Here is a 16,466-nt window from a genome sequence, read left to right on the forward strand (position 1 = left end):
TGGGATGGGTATGATAAAAAAACCGAAAACCCAAAGCGGATTTGGGACGGAGGGATTTATTATTGAACCCGCCCCGCCCCATCCCGATTATATATGTACCTTTAAAATATTTATAAATATATTTTAAATATTTTTAAGACCTTGTTACTTTATTGAAAATATTAAATATTCACTACTTAGTATATTAAATATTAAATATTTACTACTTAGTAATTTTAAAGTTGGACCAACTTATTTATCAGCCAAATTTGAGTACATTGAGTTAGTTTTATTTTACTAAATAATAAATGTGGCATAAACGAAGTATGTAGAACGAAGTCTGTATTTTGTTTGTCCAAATAGGAGTAGAGATGATATATCAATTGTCCCTTAGAATGGAGTTGCTATGACGAATTTTTTAAAAGACGGAATAGCCAACTCTGCCTAGTTGCCATCCCTATCAAACGGTACAAATTTAGTCCGGTCCAATCCGGTTTAAAGGTTATAACCGTTTTCTTTTCACCCCCTTAAAATAAGTGTTGCTAGCAAACTACTTTATATATTCAGCTGAACCTCCAAAACCCTCCCCCTCTCTATCTCTATCTCAGTCTCTCACACACAGACACACACAAAAACACATGACTCGTTCGATTAGATTTCTCACCGTCGCCAAATCATCATTAAGGTCGACGGCAACGGCGGAGCCTCCAGAAGCAGTCGCCGTCGAATCCGACTTCGTCGTCATCCTCGCCGCACTCCTGTGCGCCTTAATATGCGTGGTCGGCCTCATCGCAGTAGCCCGCTGCGCCTGGCTCCGCCGCGGCGCCGCCGGAAGCGACGGCCCCGCCTCGCGGGCCTCGGCCAACAGGGGCCTCAAGAAGAAGATTCTGCAGTCCCTGCCGAGATTCACCTACGACTCCGCCTCGAACGGCAAGTTCGCCGCCGAGTGCGCGATTTGCCTGACGGAGTACGCCGACGGCGACCAGATCCGAGTGCTGCCGCAGTGCGGCCACGGCTTCCACGTCGGCTGCATCGACACGTGGCTCGGCTCGCACTCTTCGTGCCCTTCCTGTCGTCAGATTCTGGTCGGCGCGAGGTGTCCGAAGTGCGGCGAGTCTCCGGCGATCTCCGGTGCCGGAGCTCAGGCCGATACAGGAATGAGAACCAGAGAAAATGTCCCTTCGGTTGGTTTTTTACCATAATTAGATTAACAAAAGGATAAGTACGAGTTTTTATTTTTATTTTTATTTATTTTTATTTTTGTAGGTATCGAGTCGGTGACCTATTGGACCGTACAAATTCATGTGAAAATTGTGAATTTTGTGCTTGTCTTTTAGTTGCTTAGGGCTCCAAAAGAGTTGGGACTGTTTAGTAATATAAATAGGATGCCATGTGATATGATTTTTGTACATATAATTATATATATATTCTGTGTTTCTATATTGTGAAGGAACATTTCTTTGTTTTTCATTTTATTTTGGGTCAAATTTGTTTGCACTTTAGGAGTGAGTTTCTTTTGGATAAACACGAGGAAAAGGTTTTTGGACAAAGGAAGGATATCAAAAGGTTTAAAAATTAAAAAAAAATAGTGAATGAAAGAAAAGTATAATTTATTGTGTTTAAGAAAAATAGTGAATGAAAGAAAAGGAAATGATATTAAGATTTGGATGTAAATATTTTTTTTATTAGTGTTTGATTGTCATAAAATATTTACGGAGAAAAAAAAAAAAATTTAATAAAAAAAAATTTATGTATTAATTTTTAGAAAGGTATTTTATATGTGTCACTTGATTAATTCATTCTTAACTTATATTTAAATCTTTGTCAGACATCAAAATATATATATATATATATATATATATATATATATATATATATATTACCTAAAGAAAAAAAAAATAATAAAAAATTCCGGAGTAACTCTTTTATTTTAACCAAGGGCAAAGATAAAATGTGTAAACAAAGGATGTGACGCTAGAAAAGCTGGACAGATAGGTACCAAAGGACGTAGTACCTAAGGATACGGCAATAAAACACAGCAAAGATAGGTTAAAAAAAAAACAAGGTAATTTATAGTGACACCTGAGTTTATTAATAATAACATCCCTATCAAAACTTGCATTAAAAAGGATATAAAGAGCCGAGATTGTCCTTCATTATTTTATTTAGTTTTAATAAAAAATATCATAGTTATGAAATGACCGAAATGCCCATTACTCTCTATCTCAAGCCTATACTTCAATCATACACAGGCATATACTTACACACATACGTATATACACACAGACAACCTCCAAACCCTGATCCTTATACAGCCACATTCAATGGCACCCATAGATCCTTACAAGCCACCACAACTCTTACCCTACTTTTACATCGACCCCATGTCTGTTTATGGAATCTGGAGAACGGGTCTGTTTATGGTTGTACGCGCGCATATATATATAAGCCAAACCTTAAACAGGATACGTGAATCCATAAATATGATAATTTTGTAGAGATAGAGGTTAGTTTGGTCCATTAAATTGACTTGTAAAGATTAAAATGATAATTTTGTAATTTTAAAAGATCAATTCATAAGTCAAAGGGTTCCATTGAATGTGTCTATAATAACCCCAAACCTCAAAGGGTGTCATTATAAATTACCCAAAAAAAAGTACAAATATATTTATATACAAAAAAAAAAAAAAAAAAAACTTTTTAATTTTTTTTTTTAATTATACCATACACACATTCTAAGGAATGTAAATTTTGGAAGAATGTTTTTCAATTGTGTAATTTTTATTTTTACAAAATTTTGAGCGGAGTCTCATAATTTTAAAAAAATATCCACAAATTGACCCACCAGGTCCTTGACATATCTGCATTGTTTCCATCTCAAAAACCTTTTAGACGTGAACATTTCCAACCATGTCGGAAACATGGTCGGACATGTTTTCGGTGTATCCGTGTCCATCCGTGTCCGACTCCGCCACAACACCTGTGTGCTTTCTAGCAAACTCCTTCATCCTTTCTTTAAATTTACTCACTTCATTCAACTTTTCTTTACCTTCTATTTTCAAATTAAACATCAAATAAACTCTTTTTCCTTCTCCTTTTTGCTTTTCTTTTCATCTAATTTAGGGCAAATTTCTCAAAACCCCCAAAACTATTAAAAAGTGATCATAAAACCCCAATCAGTTTTAAAAACTCCCAACAATATAGCAACGTTATCATTTTACCCCAACTCTAACAATTGGCCGTTAAGAGTATGTGAAATAACTAAATTACCCTTATTATATTTCCTTTTATTTAAAAAATTAAAAAATTATATTTTTAAAATTACAATATTATCCTTTAGCACAAAACGACCGCGTTTAGTGCCAACATAGTTAGACATCAAAACCCCGTCGTTTCATTCAAAACAGCAGTTGTATTGGACTTAAAACGCTACCGTTTGATTCATTGAACAAGACGTGTGTGTGTGTGTGTGTGTGTGTGTGTGTGTATACATATATATATTGTTACACCGGTATTACGTAATCTTGCCTGCATTGACCCTTTTCACCGACACGATCAGCTGACTATCCATCACTGCCTTGTACGTCGTCCCCCATCATACACCTCCCGACCAGCTCTGCCGAAGTCCTTATCAGCTGCTCCAGAGTATACATCTCTGCTTCGCCGCTACAGAACACCAAATATCCACTCTTTTCACGGTGTTGTTGAACACCCTGAATCTGAATCTAGGTTGTCTTCTCTTTAACTTATGATTCATTCTCTACAACAATTAATGTGTTGTTGCTTTTAGCATCAGTATTTGCATTCTCAGGACTAGACATTGTCGATTTTGACGATGACATTTGGTGTCGTCGCTTTTTTATCAACACGAAGCAACACAGAACAGTTGTGATGAGGATTAGAATTGCGATGACCAAGAGTATAATCACGCCGATTCTCTTGTGCTTCTTCGGCGACGGTGGCGAGATAACCACTCCCTGTGCGTTCTGGAGAAGAGGCGTAGGCGGCGAGGCAGCGGCGCCGGAGGATGAGTTGAAGAACGGGGAAGTACTGGAACCGCATGCTTGATCTCCCCGCAGAGGCTAGGGTTCCATGCAAACGAAGTTGTCATGTTCATCTGTGGAAGCCATGGCCGATCTAAGAAATTACAGGTCTAGTTTCGGCTTTCTCTCTCATTATTTTTGCCTATATACATAATATTGTGTGTGTAACTGTGTTTATATTTCTATGAGCCAACGGGCTAATCTTTGGTGGCTATTAGGTTATGCAATCTATAAGCCAACCACGACCCGTCAATCAACAATTACTGCATTAGTGACCCAATTTGGTTGTGCCTCTAATTTTGCTCTGTTATAGGGGTCTGGTGGTGTCTCTAATATATATGGTCTGGTGAGAAGGATTTAGACCTCATCTTCCAAGCAATTGTAAGGCAGCATATCACAAAAAGTTTTAGGTTCTTTAGAAAATCACCAATTATCACATTCTAGTTCGATGATCGAGAAACAATTAATCAAACAAAATAAATTAGAACTCAAGAATTTAATTGGTTACCAAGAAAATACATGCATAAAAGAGAAGAAGAAAAAATAAAATTTTTAGAACTTAAGTTTCTACTCTGTTTCCATTCAATTTACCGGCAGTGATTGTTCGGAGACGAAGCGGTCAAAGTAGCTCATTGCAAGGTACGGTGTGAACGCATCAAAGTCCGGACACTCGGAATACTATAACAAGTACGAAACATAAATGAATTAATCAGTTTTAGAAATCAACAATGATGTATCAACGATCGATCTTGAGATAAATTAACTAATGCAAGAAGAAAAAGAAAACGATCACGATGATGATTTCAATCGGAGTTGAAGATCATCATCTGCGCTCTTACGTACTTTCTGAATGCAAGCAATGGCGTGTTTACGCGCGGTTGATGTTTCTCGGTCTCGAAGTAACCTTGCTTGATCTTGAATTCCAATTCGACTTCGAAGAGTCTGTCAAATACTGCAACTTCATTTGGCAGAAGCAATGGACGACGTGGATCGTAATCCGCCATTGTCGATCTTTCCTTTTCGTTCTTGTTCTTCATTCAGAGCTTTTTGTGTTACAGAGAAAATGATCAATTGAATCAAAAACTGTATATGCGTATGGTGATCTAGGTCTGCTATATATAGAGGACGGACTTCAATCTCTCTCTACAAATAATTAATTTCTCTCTCTACTTCTTGAGCCAAGTTGATTATCTGTTAGTTAGTGGACTTGTATATCTAAACTTCATGATTGTTGTTCAAAGTGGGTTTATGATAGTTAAGCCTGTCCAGAAGGGTGAGCGGAGATGGCCGTGAGTAGAGAGAGAATGAAAAGCAAGAGAGAGAAGACTAAATTGTGGGTTTTAACTGTAACAAGTTTGGGGGTATTTTCGGAATAACACATATAAATATATTTCACTTGTTTGGTAGATTTTACTCTAGAGGTATTTTGGTCATAAAATTCACTTTGGCAAAACAATTGTTAACCACGCGCTGAGTTAACGGCCCCAATTGACAGAATTGGAGTAAAATGATAACATTGTTATATTGTTGGGGTTTATGATCACTTTTTAATAGTTTTGGGAGTTTTGAGAAATTTGCCCTCTAATAATTTATTCAAGAACAATACTTGATTACTTGTCACTTCACCAGCAAAAAGGAACCTCCTCCACACCACCATGACATTAGTGAATAACGAATTTTAAATGTAAGAGAGGGAAAGTTAAAATATCTATTTATTTTTTATACATATTTTAAATTCAAAATAGACACGTGTCATTGCATAACCAGGAGGGGCAAGTTTCTTTCTTCAATCCAAGTGAGCTCATATATACATATATATTCAAAAAATCTCTTTTCCTTTTTATTAATGCCGAACCGTTCAAACCACCAATCCTTTGTACTTATTGCTGTAAGGTAAACTCCAGGTGTGTAAGGTGGCCTCCAAATCAAGCACACCAATTTCAATCAAGACTCGTGGTTTAGATGTCAGGATCTCTGGTCTTATCCAGGGTGAATAAATTTTTGTTTGTTCAAGGAAAAGTTAGCAGAAAAAGAAAAGCAGATCAATTTGAAAGATTTTTGCTATAAGCTTCAAGATTCTTTACATCTTTATTAATATTAAGAACACGATCAACACTTGATGAAACTCACCTGGATTCACTACGACCCCATCTCATTCAATGAAAAAGTCTCGATTGTCTTTTCCCACCACAAACTTTTTTCTTCCGGATTCATTTAACCAAAACTATTGAGCTTGGGTTGGTGAGTAGGGTTTGGGATCAAAAGGTTTCAATCGAGATAGGCAAAATGTACTGTCATCACTAACTAATTTGACCAAAAAACAGATAAAAAGATGATTATACATGCTAATGCTAAAGCTCAAAAGAGACCTTTACTAGTGTTCTCAGTCTGTCTTATAGGAAACATATCTATTCCCAGCCTCTTTGGTAGTTCTGGTAAAGACCCACTAAAGAACCACATAATCCTCCCAAAATGGTAGGTACTATTAAATATCTCACTCCTGCAATAGACTCACGAAAAGTGTTAAGAGAGATATTTTGGTTATCAACTTTTCATTAATATCATGATTGGGAGGCCAATTCCAACTTCCACTATCTCTAGTATAAAAATATAAAAAGGAAAGCGGAAAGGAAAAAGGAAAGCACGGGAGGAAGAGCCATACAGATTTTTTATTTTTGCTTCCGCTTAGTTTGACCACCTCATGCCAACAAGGGCCAGAATCATTTCCAACCTAATTCGGCCATTACTTTTCCCCTGTATACCCATTGCAACTAAAGACTTGGACTAATCATGATGTAACATCTCCGAAGCCTCCGCTTTCCGATCATCATTTTTAGTTGACCTTAACAGAAAGAAAGGAAGAAAAGAAACTGAAGTACTATTGCTGACTGGTTCTTGCACTAACTTCCAAAAATTAAGGATGTGATTATGGGTCCACACGGTTCTGCTCGGTCTGATTCTGGGATGAATCAAGTTAGAACTGGTCCCAACAGTTCCAAAAATATTATTACTGGAGCCGAACCAGAACCCGTGGATTGGTTCGGTTCTAGGCCAATACCTTACAAAGCCACAACTATGGAGGAAACATGATGTTATTTGGTGTTCACATTTAGCCAAATACCTTGTATCAGAATTATTATGCTCATGATAGTTGGATCAACAGGGGTGTATAGTTCATAAAGTATGATACCCGATCCCATCCTAATTAAATCTGTCCCAGCTTTTTGATCTAGATAGGAAGACATTATATCGTAGTAATAGTCATGGATTTGGTCTCCACTGCCCAGTACCTTAGCTGTGTGTGTAAGACAGAGGGAGAGAGAGATCTGAAGTAGTAGAGATGACACTGGCAGAGATCGATGGTGGCTTAAGCTGATGATGGTGGCCGTGGGTCTATGGTGGCTGAGGCAAGTCAGTGGCAGAGGTCGATGGTGGCTGAAGCCGATGATGGCAGTAGCCGTGGGTCTATGGTGGCCGAGGGAAGTCAGCGGTGGTGGCGGTTGAGGGTTGAGATGGTGGGTGGTGGTGGTGAACTAAGAGAGAGGAGCTGAAGAGGGGTTTGCTGTTTGCGGCTGAGGTAAGATGAAATCATGAGATGATTTGGGACAAGATTCATTTAGGATTATTATATATATATATATATATATATATATATAAAATTTATTTTATTAACGGTCCAGTTCACCGGTTCTACTGATATTTGTGCACCCCTAGATAGGATTGTGTTAACAAAAGATAATGAATTGCCAAACAGCTATTCTAAATGATTTTACAAACAAGCTTATATTCTGCAATCTTAATGCTTCAAGAATTATATATAAAAAACAGAAACCAAATTAGCAATAAGCACTAACTATAAGAGTCCAGAAATAAATATTTTATTTTAAATCTACATATGTAATGGTAAAAAATGCAAGAATGCACGGATATGAGATTTTTGTGAATAGTTGGTCCAGAAGGCCATTGTCGATTGTTGGTCCTGTCCATGGAAGGTGTTGTAAGGAACAAATTGGATTTAGACACTGTTTTTCTATATCATAAAATTAATGGCATTTTCTGTGCTCAACTATCATTGATATAAGGACATCTAGGGCAATCTTGATTTCACTTGTTAAACACTTCAACCTAAGCACATATTTTTTTCATCAAAATGTTTGAGCCTACACATTTAAATAGTTAAATCATCAAATCATAATGACTTTTGAATTTCACAGCTATAAATTTATCAGAAAAACGTAACTAACTTACTCATTGACAAAGTAATACTATCACCTGATATGGCAGCCATTTTCATGGCCAGCTTTGCTGCTATTTCCCTCCTCTGAAAATCAGGCATCTGCCTCAAGCTGTCCCGCATGTTCCCAATCTCCGACATCAGCTGTTCCAAATCCTCAAAGTCGTAATGCATACCCTCATCAGGCTTAGAGGTTCCATCAGGAATATGTACTTTGGGCATTGCTTCCCTGCCAGTCTCTTCTTGCAACTGTGATATTGATGTCAAAGGCTGAAGCTCTCTTTCAACTGATACAAATTCTTTTTGTCCATCACATTCCTTGGTTTCAATATTCTCAGCAACTGAGCCCCTCCTAGTTGTGGTCACAATAGAATCATTTGCAGATACCCATCCTCCATAGGCGTCATTCCATGACTGTGTTGAACCCGTGGATAATATTTCATACTCAATTTCATAGTCCGATTCTTCTTCTGACAACTCAGAGAGGTGAGGATGAAAGCATTCAGCATTTTGATAAAGAAAGTAGGTTTTCCAAAATCAATGAAGGTAGTGCAATGAACCTTGCTTTTTCGGTAAATATCTTGTTGCAGGATTTCAAGACCATTCCAGGCCACACATGAGCAGAAAGAGCCCCATAGAGTCGTTCTACACCTTGTGAATCGCCATCAACTGACAAACCTGTCAAGAAAAGTCTTCTATCTCATACAATAGAACACAATATCTTGTATGAGATAGAAAAGTCTTCTATCTCATACTAGATATTTTGGGAAAATAGGGGCATAGACTACAGAAAACAGTTCACCAACTAGCATGAATTTTGAAACATATAAAACATCGTAAATGGTTTAAAATTTAAAAGAACACTGCAAATGCATAAATTTATACCAGCTGTAAATTTGTGAAGGTGCTGCTTGGACTCAAGCAAGGGATACGAATGTAATATTGGCATGTAGATACAGCAGTGAGTTGTTATGGATAAAATTGTGTGGAAAGTATAACTTGAGTAGGAAGCGGACATATCTTTTTTGGTTGCCGAATACAAATATTGATCTGATGAATCATGAAAATCTGAAACCAGTAAATGAAAAACAATAGCAAAACAAGGATCTTACATCTGTCGAAATCAGCATTAGATGCACAAGCTTCAATGTATTCAATGTTGTGTTCATTGCACCACTCCAACCATGACTTCCTAATCTCCCATGATGGTTCTTCATCTCCCAATAAGCTACTTCCTTCAGTTTCAGAAATTCCATAATCAGATAAGTCTAAATGAGTATTAACAGAGGACTCTTTGATTTTCTGCAGGTGTCGTCTTCTGTACTCAACATGAGCTGCATGTCCTGAAAGAAGATCCACTTTGTTTCCATTACATAACAATATGTCAAACTTCTGCATATCAGTGCGAGAAACCCAATCTTTAATTGCGACAAGAGAAGACAGCTGTGGACAATAACAGATCATGCTGCCACATGAATAATAATGTTGCAGTTCAATGAAGTTTTGAAATTAAAATTGAAACTTCCTCAAATAAAGCTAAAGAGAGGAGCTAGGCTAACATCATTCATGTCGAAAACCATCACTAAGGCAGACAAGCGGTCAAATATTGGCAATTTCTCAATGGTAAACTCATCGTGAAGATGAGCCATCCATACAGAAACATCAGCTGTGTAATACTTGGTATTGATAGTCCACCTGATTAATAAACCATTAATGCACCATAAGTACATATTGGGAAACACTAAAAAGACATTCACATCATTATATCATTTGTTGGATCATAAATTGTTACAAAATCCAGGAAAAGTAATGCTGAATCAACATACTCATAGGAAACCATATCAGATGAGTAATCAGAAGCATCTTCAAAATTCACAGAGAGTAATCCTACATTAAGCAAATGCTAATAATGGTTACCGTGAAAGCCCTGTTAACCTTAAATAGAGTACATGTCCCAGCTAGATTAATTATGTAAAGTAAACACCCCAATGTTAAAGCATAATGCATTAACTGAAGGAAAACAAAAAACTGCTCGCTGTGCTAATCTGGTGACAGCAGTAGCTTGTTTATCTTTTCTTCTTTTACACCCTTAGAATGGCTAGAAGAGCTTGAAGAAGCAAAATAAGATCTAAGGCTCCATTTGCATAAATACATCGATTTCAAATGAATGGGTTTGAGTTTAAATAGAAGACTGTTTATTGAAGTTGGATTATGAAACTCAATAGATATTAGATTGGGAGCATGAGAAACATATTTACTTTCAATCGTTGTGCAATTAAATTCCTTGCTGACATGGATTTCAAATACCCCTTCCACCTTGTTATTTAAAATCCAGAGATACAAGGCTCTCAAATCATCACTAAAATTTAAGCTAAACTACTTACCCTAAATTTACGCTATAATCCTTTGATTTCGGGAGCATATTTTCCCTTCATTTCAAATTCTTCAATCCAAATGGTGCCCAAGTGTGTGCTCTTTTATTTCATTATTTGGAAAGGAAATGCGCTTTTATCTTTTTCTAAGTTAATGACAACATAATTAAAGAGGAAAGATCAACATGGAGGGGGGAAAACTCCATAAGATAAACAAGCTAAAAGACAGAGAGAAGGGGAGCACAAAAAATACAATAAAATAAAAATTCCAACTTAATTGACACCATTAAAGAGGTCAAACAAGGATGTATATGTAGAAGAAGCAGTTGTTGACAACAACAACAAATTGGATAATGCAGGTTGAAGAATTCAAATGTTAATGATGAGATAACCTCCTTCAGTTTGACAAACACTTTAAATTTCAAAAGAAGTTGTTGTAGATTAGGATAGTTATATCTTTGTAACAACATTTAATAAGAATAGATCTCTGTTGTAACTCTCTAAATATTGGAAGAGTTCTCAACCAAAGATAAGGTTGCAGATTCTATACAATACATTTTCTATATGGTATCAGAGCTTTAGTCAGGTTTTTGATTAGCCTGATTGCCTTTCTTTGCCCTTCCCTTGTCCTTTCATCACACCTCTGTTCTTCCAAAACTGCAATGGCAACAACTACTCAATCCAATACCACTTCCAAATATCCATATCCCGCCTCTCTAAATGTGGCGAATTTTGTGTCAATCAAATTAACACATTCCAATTTTTTGATGTGGAAAACCCAAATAATGGGTCTTATTGAATCACAAGATATGCTTGGATTCATGGATGGAAGCATTACCATACCAGAAGCCAATATCTCTAATGAGATCAATCCACAATATCTAGCATGGAAAAAATCCGATTGTCTGCTCCGCGGATGGATTACTGGTACACTATCAGAAGAAGTGCTTACGGCGGTAGTTGGACTTGCCACTGCCGATGAAGTATGGAAGACTCTTCTTGATTGTTTTGCTCAAGACTCTCAAGAACGGGAATTTTGTCTACAACAACTTCGCATGCACCGTAAAGGTACCCCAACTATGAATGATTATATTCGAATCTTTAAAGGGATTTGTGATGATCTTGCAGCAATCGTCAAGCCCGTAAATGACTATGTTAAAACCACCAACACCATCTTACAAAGAAATTGTGCCATTGCTTCAAAGTCATGAGACCATCAAAAATCTTCATGCCAGCGAAGGTTATGGAATCACCAATCACAATGTTGCCTTTCTTGGTCAGCGCTATGGAGGAAATAAATCCTTTCAAAGAAAGGATCAACAGCAAGGATCCTTCGCATTAAGAGGGCGTGGCTTTGCTCAAACCAGTTTCACACCAAATAGGAATGAAGGTTCTATTACTCAATATTGCTACAAAAATGAGAAGTCAGATCACTCAAAGCCGCAACAAAAACGTCCCGAAAAGGAAAAAGGAGCTGTTTGCCAAATCTGTCATAAGCCTAATCATACCGTGTAAGCTGAAAAAGGCATTGTATGGTCTTCGTCAATCACCACAAGCGTGGTTTGATCGGATTAGTACTTTTCTTCTTGGAATGGGATTCTTTTGCAGTATTGCTGATTCCTCTCTCTTCATTTGTCATAGTAACCAAGGTACTTTGCTCTTACTGTTATACGTTGATGATATTATTCTTACGGGCAATAATTCCGATTTCTTGAATTGGTTCATTCAACAACTCCATACGGAGTTCTCTATGAAAGATCTTGGCTACCTCCATTATTTTCTTGGAGTTGAGGTACAAAAGTTTCAAGGTGGATTGTTCCTAAGTCAAGCCAAATACGCATATGATTTGTTAGACCGAGCACAAATGAAAGATTGCAAGCATATATCTCCTCCTATGGTGGCTAAACTACAAGCAGCATCCCAAAATGATCCTTATCCTGATCCTCAAGTCTATCGTAGCATTGTGGGTAGTCTACAGTATCTTAAATTTACTAGACCCGACATATGCTATAGTGTTAACTATGCCTGCCAATACATGCAAAACCCAACAAATTTTCATTTCCAACTTGTTAAACGGATATTGCGGTATATTCATGGTACTATCAATCATGGTTTGCGATTGTTATCTAACAATCCTATGGTCTTATATGGGTTCTCTGATGCGGATTGGGCTGGATGCCCCACCACTCGACGATCCACTACCGGTTATTGGTAGCAATTGTATCTCTTGGAATGCCAAAAAGCAACCCACTGTGACCCGGTCTAGTGCTGAAGCAGAGTATCGTGCTCTTGCATCCACTGCGGCTGAATTGACTTGGATTACATTCATCTTGCGGGACATTGGTGTCTATCTACATGAAGCGCCGATGTTGTTTTGTGACAATATTTTTGCCCTTCACATGACAATCAATCCCGTCTTCCATGCCCGAACGAAGCACGTTGAAATCGACTATCATTTTGTTCGAGAAAAGGTAGCGCTTGGACTGTTAACCACTCGTTTTATCCCTTCTTCCAATCAAATTGCCAATATATTCACAAAACCATTATTGCGGCGTTCTTTTCATGCCTTGCGTACCAAACTTGGCCTTTGGCATTCTCCTCAGCCTAGTTTGAGGGGGACTGTAGAAGAAGCAGTTGTTGACAACAACAACAAATTGGATAATGCAGGTTGAAGAATTCAAATGTTAATGATGAGATAACTTCCTTCAGTTTGACAAACACTTTCAAAAGAAGTTGTTGTAGATTAGGATAGTTATATCTTTGTAACAACATTTGATAAGATTAGATCTCTGTTGTAACTCTATAAATATTGGAAGAGTTCTCAACCAAAGATAAGGTTGCAGATTCTATACAATACATTTTCTGTAGTATAATCATCACAGAAACAAAAAGAATTCATATGTGATCAGTATTGAGCCTCAGTGGCAAATTACAAGATGTCTACGTATCCAATGTGATCATATTCTCATGGATAATATAACCCATATGAATCTAAAGAGTATCAAACATATACATATGTAGAAAGGATATGATAGCATGTGGTTTGAGTGAGGCTATGACTTTAGATATAGCGGAATGGAAGCATAGGATTCGTGTAGCCAACCCCAAGTAGTTGGGAAAAGGCTTTGTTGGTTTTTGTTGTATATGTGTATACATGTATGTGCATATGTAGTGGACTAAATGAAATGATAAGCAGAAAACTGCATGGAGAGAGCACGACTTACTGGAGAGGAGGGTACCTTTACCGACTTTAGATGATCTGATCATGAGGATTGCCGGTCTCTGCTCCAGCAAATCTCTATCAACAATGCCTTGATGATGCATATTATTACTCTTCACTTTGCTACCAGAGCTCTTCAAAACTGAATTTCCTGAACCCTAACATATGAATAATAATACATCAGCTAAAAATTCAAAAAAGCTTGATAGAGCATAAATTTACAAAGATCTTTGAACAACTTGCCAAATCAGAACTGATAGTACTGCTAGAATGCAATACACACACAAAAAAGGTAATCACTCAAAAGAAATATAAAAATGTAAAGTTCCAAAAATCTTATAATAATTTGACTCTAACTTTATTTTCGCCATTTTTATGGAAGCTTTGTTCTTTTTTACGTTAAACAGTTTGGTTGTAAAAAAAATTCATGAAAAACCTTTTACATGTAAAACCATTTCTTCCTCTTATTTTCTGGTTATTTTAACTAAATTTTAAAGCATTTTTCAGAATAAATTGATGAGGAGTCTCTCTCATTTCTCTCACCTCCAGTTATAAACTACCATATCTCTCTCTACCTCGATCCCTAAAACCCTATAAACCAAAAACAACAACCAATTGAGGCTAGTTTAACATACTTCAACATTGAAAACCCCAAATGCATATAAAATTCATGAATCTAATCAAACCTCAAAACTTAAGCTTCACAACAGATGATCACAAAGAACAAATAATTCCATAAAAATCACCTGCGAAGAGAAGATAGCCGGCGTCGAGAAAGGAATCGGAAATTTTTTTATCGGCGTCGGGCGATAATCGCCGGCGACAAGAGATCGTAACGAAGTGAAATGTCAGGCGCTCTCTCCAGCGAAAGCTTTGCTGGTATTATGTCACTGCTCGTTAAAAAGAAAAACAAAAAGAAAAAAGATAAAAAAAAATACTTGAAAAACATTTTGCCAAATTTAAAAAGATAACTAGACACAGAATTCTTCTGTATTAGCATTTAAAAAAAAAAAAAAACTAATTGTGTTGTTATCAGTTAATTACTTAAAATTTAAAAAATTCAGTAGTTTCTATTTTAAGTGTGATTTTTGCTGTTGGTAAGAACTACTTTATTTCTGAATATTACTATTGAATAAATTAATTCAAAAACTAGAATTGAATGTATTATAAGTGATTTCTCAATTAAACGTGTTTAAGAATATTATATGAGTGTCACTTGAAATTTTCAAAATGATAATAGGTGAATAGAACTTATTGGGAATACGTTTAGTGAGAATATGTTTAAATTTATTATTAAATTGCACAAATTTATTAAATTTCAGCACCTCAAATTTAGTTCCTAATTTTTTAGTTTGATCAAACAGCTTGTATTTTAAAATTTTAATATAATTTCACTAATTAATCCTTAAACTTTTACTTCTGAATATTTATAAATAGATTTTCCAGGATTATTTTCAATAATTAAAAAGTTATACTATTAAACAATGCGTAAATGAGCGTGCAAAAATAATTCAGGCATATTTGTATTTCTCTTTGTGGCAAAAAACGACTAGAGCACTTTTTATTTTATTTGCGTGGTTTGCTCGTACTAATTCATCTCATTATTTTGTATTGAAATTTCAGCAGTTAAGATAAGATTCATTAATTCAGTTTCCGAACATGTGTATCCGTTTGTATTTAAGTTCCCTCTTCCTAATTTATCACTTTTTTATTTTTATTATTTATTTATTTATTTTAAATAACAGAGAAACACGTACGAGCATCATCTCTCACTTCTTTTGTATGAAGGCAAGAATGATAATTTATTTTTTGTTCATAATTAAAAGTAAGATTTTTGAAGTATATTTTTATGGTTTTCTTGAACTGACATGACAAATATTAGAAACAAATTATGTGTAGACTTTATAAACAACATACATGATCGTTTGGCATTATTATTCATATAATTGTAGATATTGAAATTTTGAGATTGTTTCGTCACCGTTATATTAGTCAAGAAGTCAAATATTCCTTAATTAATTAAATTCAACAAATATGGGTCTCGTTAATAGATACGTGTCAAAATCTTAAAGTTCAAACCTTTAAAGAAAAGTGCGATTAAATTCAAATTAATTTAAATTTGAATTCGAATTTATTTCTAATAAAAGATAACAAATCTTTTATTTTTGGAAAATTTACACAATCATTGGGGAGTCTTCAAATCAAACACCCTACTCTTGGCCTATAAATACAAGGCCACCCTACACACAGAGACAGAAAATACAGACAGATACGCAGACACAGAAAGACGGAGAAAGAAGAAGAGAAGACCAAAGCCCTGTTGAATCTCTGCCTCAACCAACACTCCGACGCCACACAGGTGCCGTTCTTCATTGAAGCACTTCAACATGTGAAGATTTTGAAGACGAAGAACAACAAAGCATGCCATGCAAGTGCCGTTCTTCATTGAAGCCATTCAAAGATTCAGAAGAAGAACAAACACGCAAGTGTCGTTCTCCTTCGAAGACCTTCAAATCCACCGTTTGAGATCAAGCTTCATCGGCCCTCAATCGGAAATCCAATCAAGCCTTCTTTAATCTTGAAGATTCGAAGAACATTCAACCACTGGTTCAAGATCA

General features: G+C 36.2%; 2 protein-coding genes across 2 annotated transcripts; one reads left to right on the forward strand and one right to left on the reverse strand.

Annotated features, from left to right (window-relative positions):
* The first annotated feature begins 510 nt into the window (after positions 1-510).
* Positions 511-1,428, forward strand: LOC132266493 (RING-H2 finger protein ATL8-like). Its single transcript, XM_059767374.1, has one exon. It carries the CDS (start codon positions 618-620, stop codon positions 1,179-1,181), a length of 564 nt encoding a protein of 187 aa, XP_059623357.1. The 5' UTR covers positions 511-617; the 3' UTR covers positions 1,182-1,428.
* A 2,674-nt stretch (positions 1,429-4,102) lies between these two features.
* Positions 4,103-14,858, reverse strand: LOC132266494 (uncharacterized). Its single transcript, XM_059767375.1, has 7 exons — positions 14,595-14,858; positions 13,853-14,006; positions 10,083-10,143; positions 9,816-9,951; positions 9,369-9,699; positions 8,833-8,934; positions 4,103-8,762 (listed from the first exon to the last, which is right to left on the reverse strand). The coding sequence occupies exons 2-7, from the start codon at positions 13,950-13,952 to the stop codon at positions 8,248-8,250; spliced, it is 1,245 nt and encodes a 414-aa protein (XP_059623358.1). The 5' UTR covers positions 13,953-14,006; positions 14,595-14,858; the 3' UTR covers positions 4,103-8,247.
* Positions 14,859-16,466: the final 1,608 nt, after the last annotated feature.

Source organism: Cornus florida, unplaced genomic scaffold (genome assembly GCF_030987335.1).
Source record: "Cornus florida cultivar Cherokee Brave unplaced genomic scaffold, ASM3098733v1 CherokeeBrave_3.0.0_Hap2_Chr07, whole genome shotgun sequence".
Classification (NCBI taxonomy): Eukaryota; Viridiplantae; Streptophyta; class Magnoliopsida; order Cornales; family Cornaceae; genus Cornus; species Cornus florida.

Coding starts and splice junctions, on each gene's coding strand:
- LOC132266493 (XM_059767374.1), top strand. CDS start 618: ATGACTCGTTCGATTAGATTTCTCACCGTCGCCAAATCATCATTAAGG.
- LOC132266494 (XM_059767375.1), bottom strand. CDS start 13,952: ATGCATCATCAAGGCATTGTTGATAGAGATTTGCTGGAGCAGAGACCG. Junction 9,700..9,815: donor TGGTTTTCGACATGAATGAT/GTTAGCCTAGCT, acceptor TATTGTCCACAG/CTGTCTTCTCTTGTCGCAAT. Junction 8,935..9,368: donor TAATGCTGATTTCGACAGAT/GTAAGATCCTTG, acceptor TTTTCTTGACAG/GTTTGTCAGTTGATGGCGAT.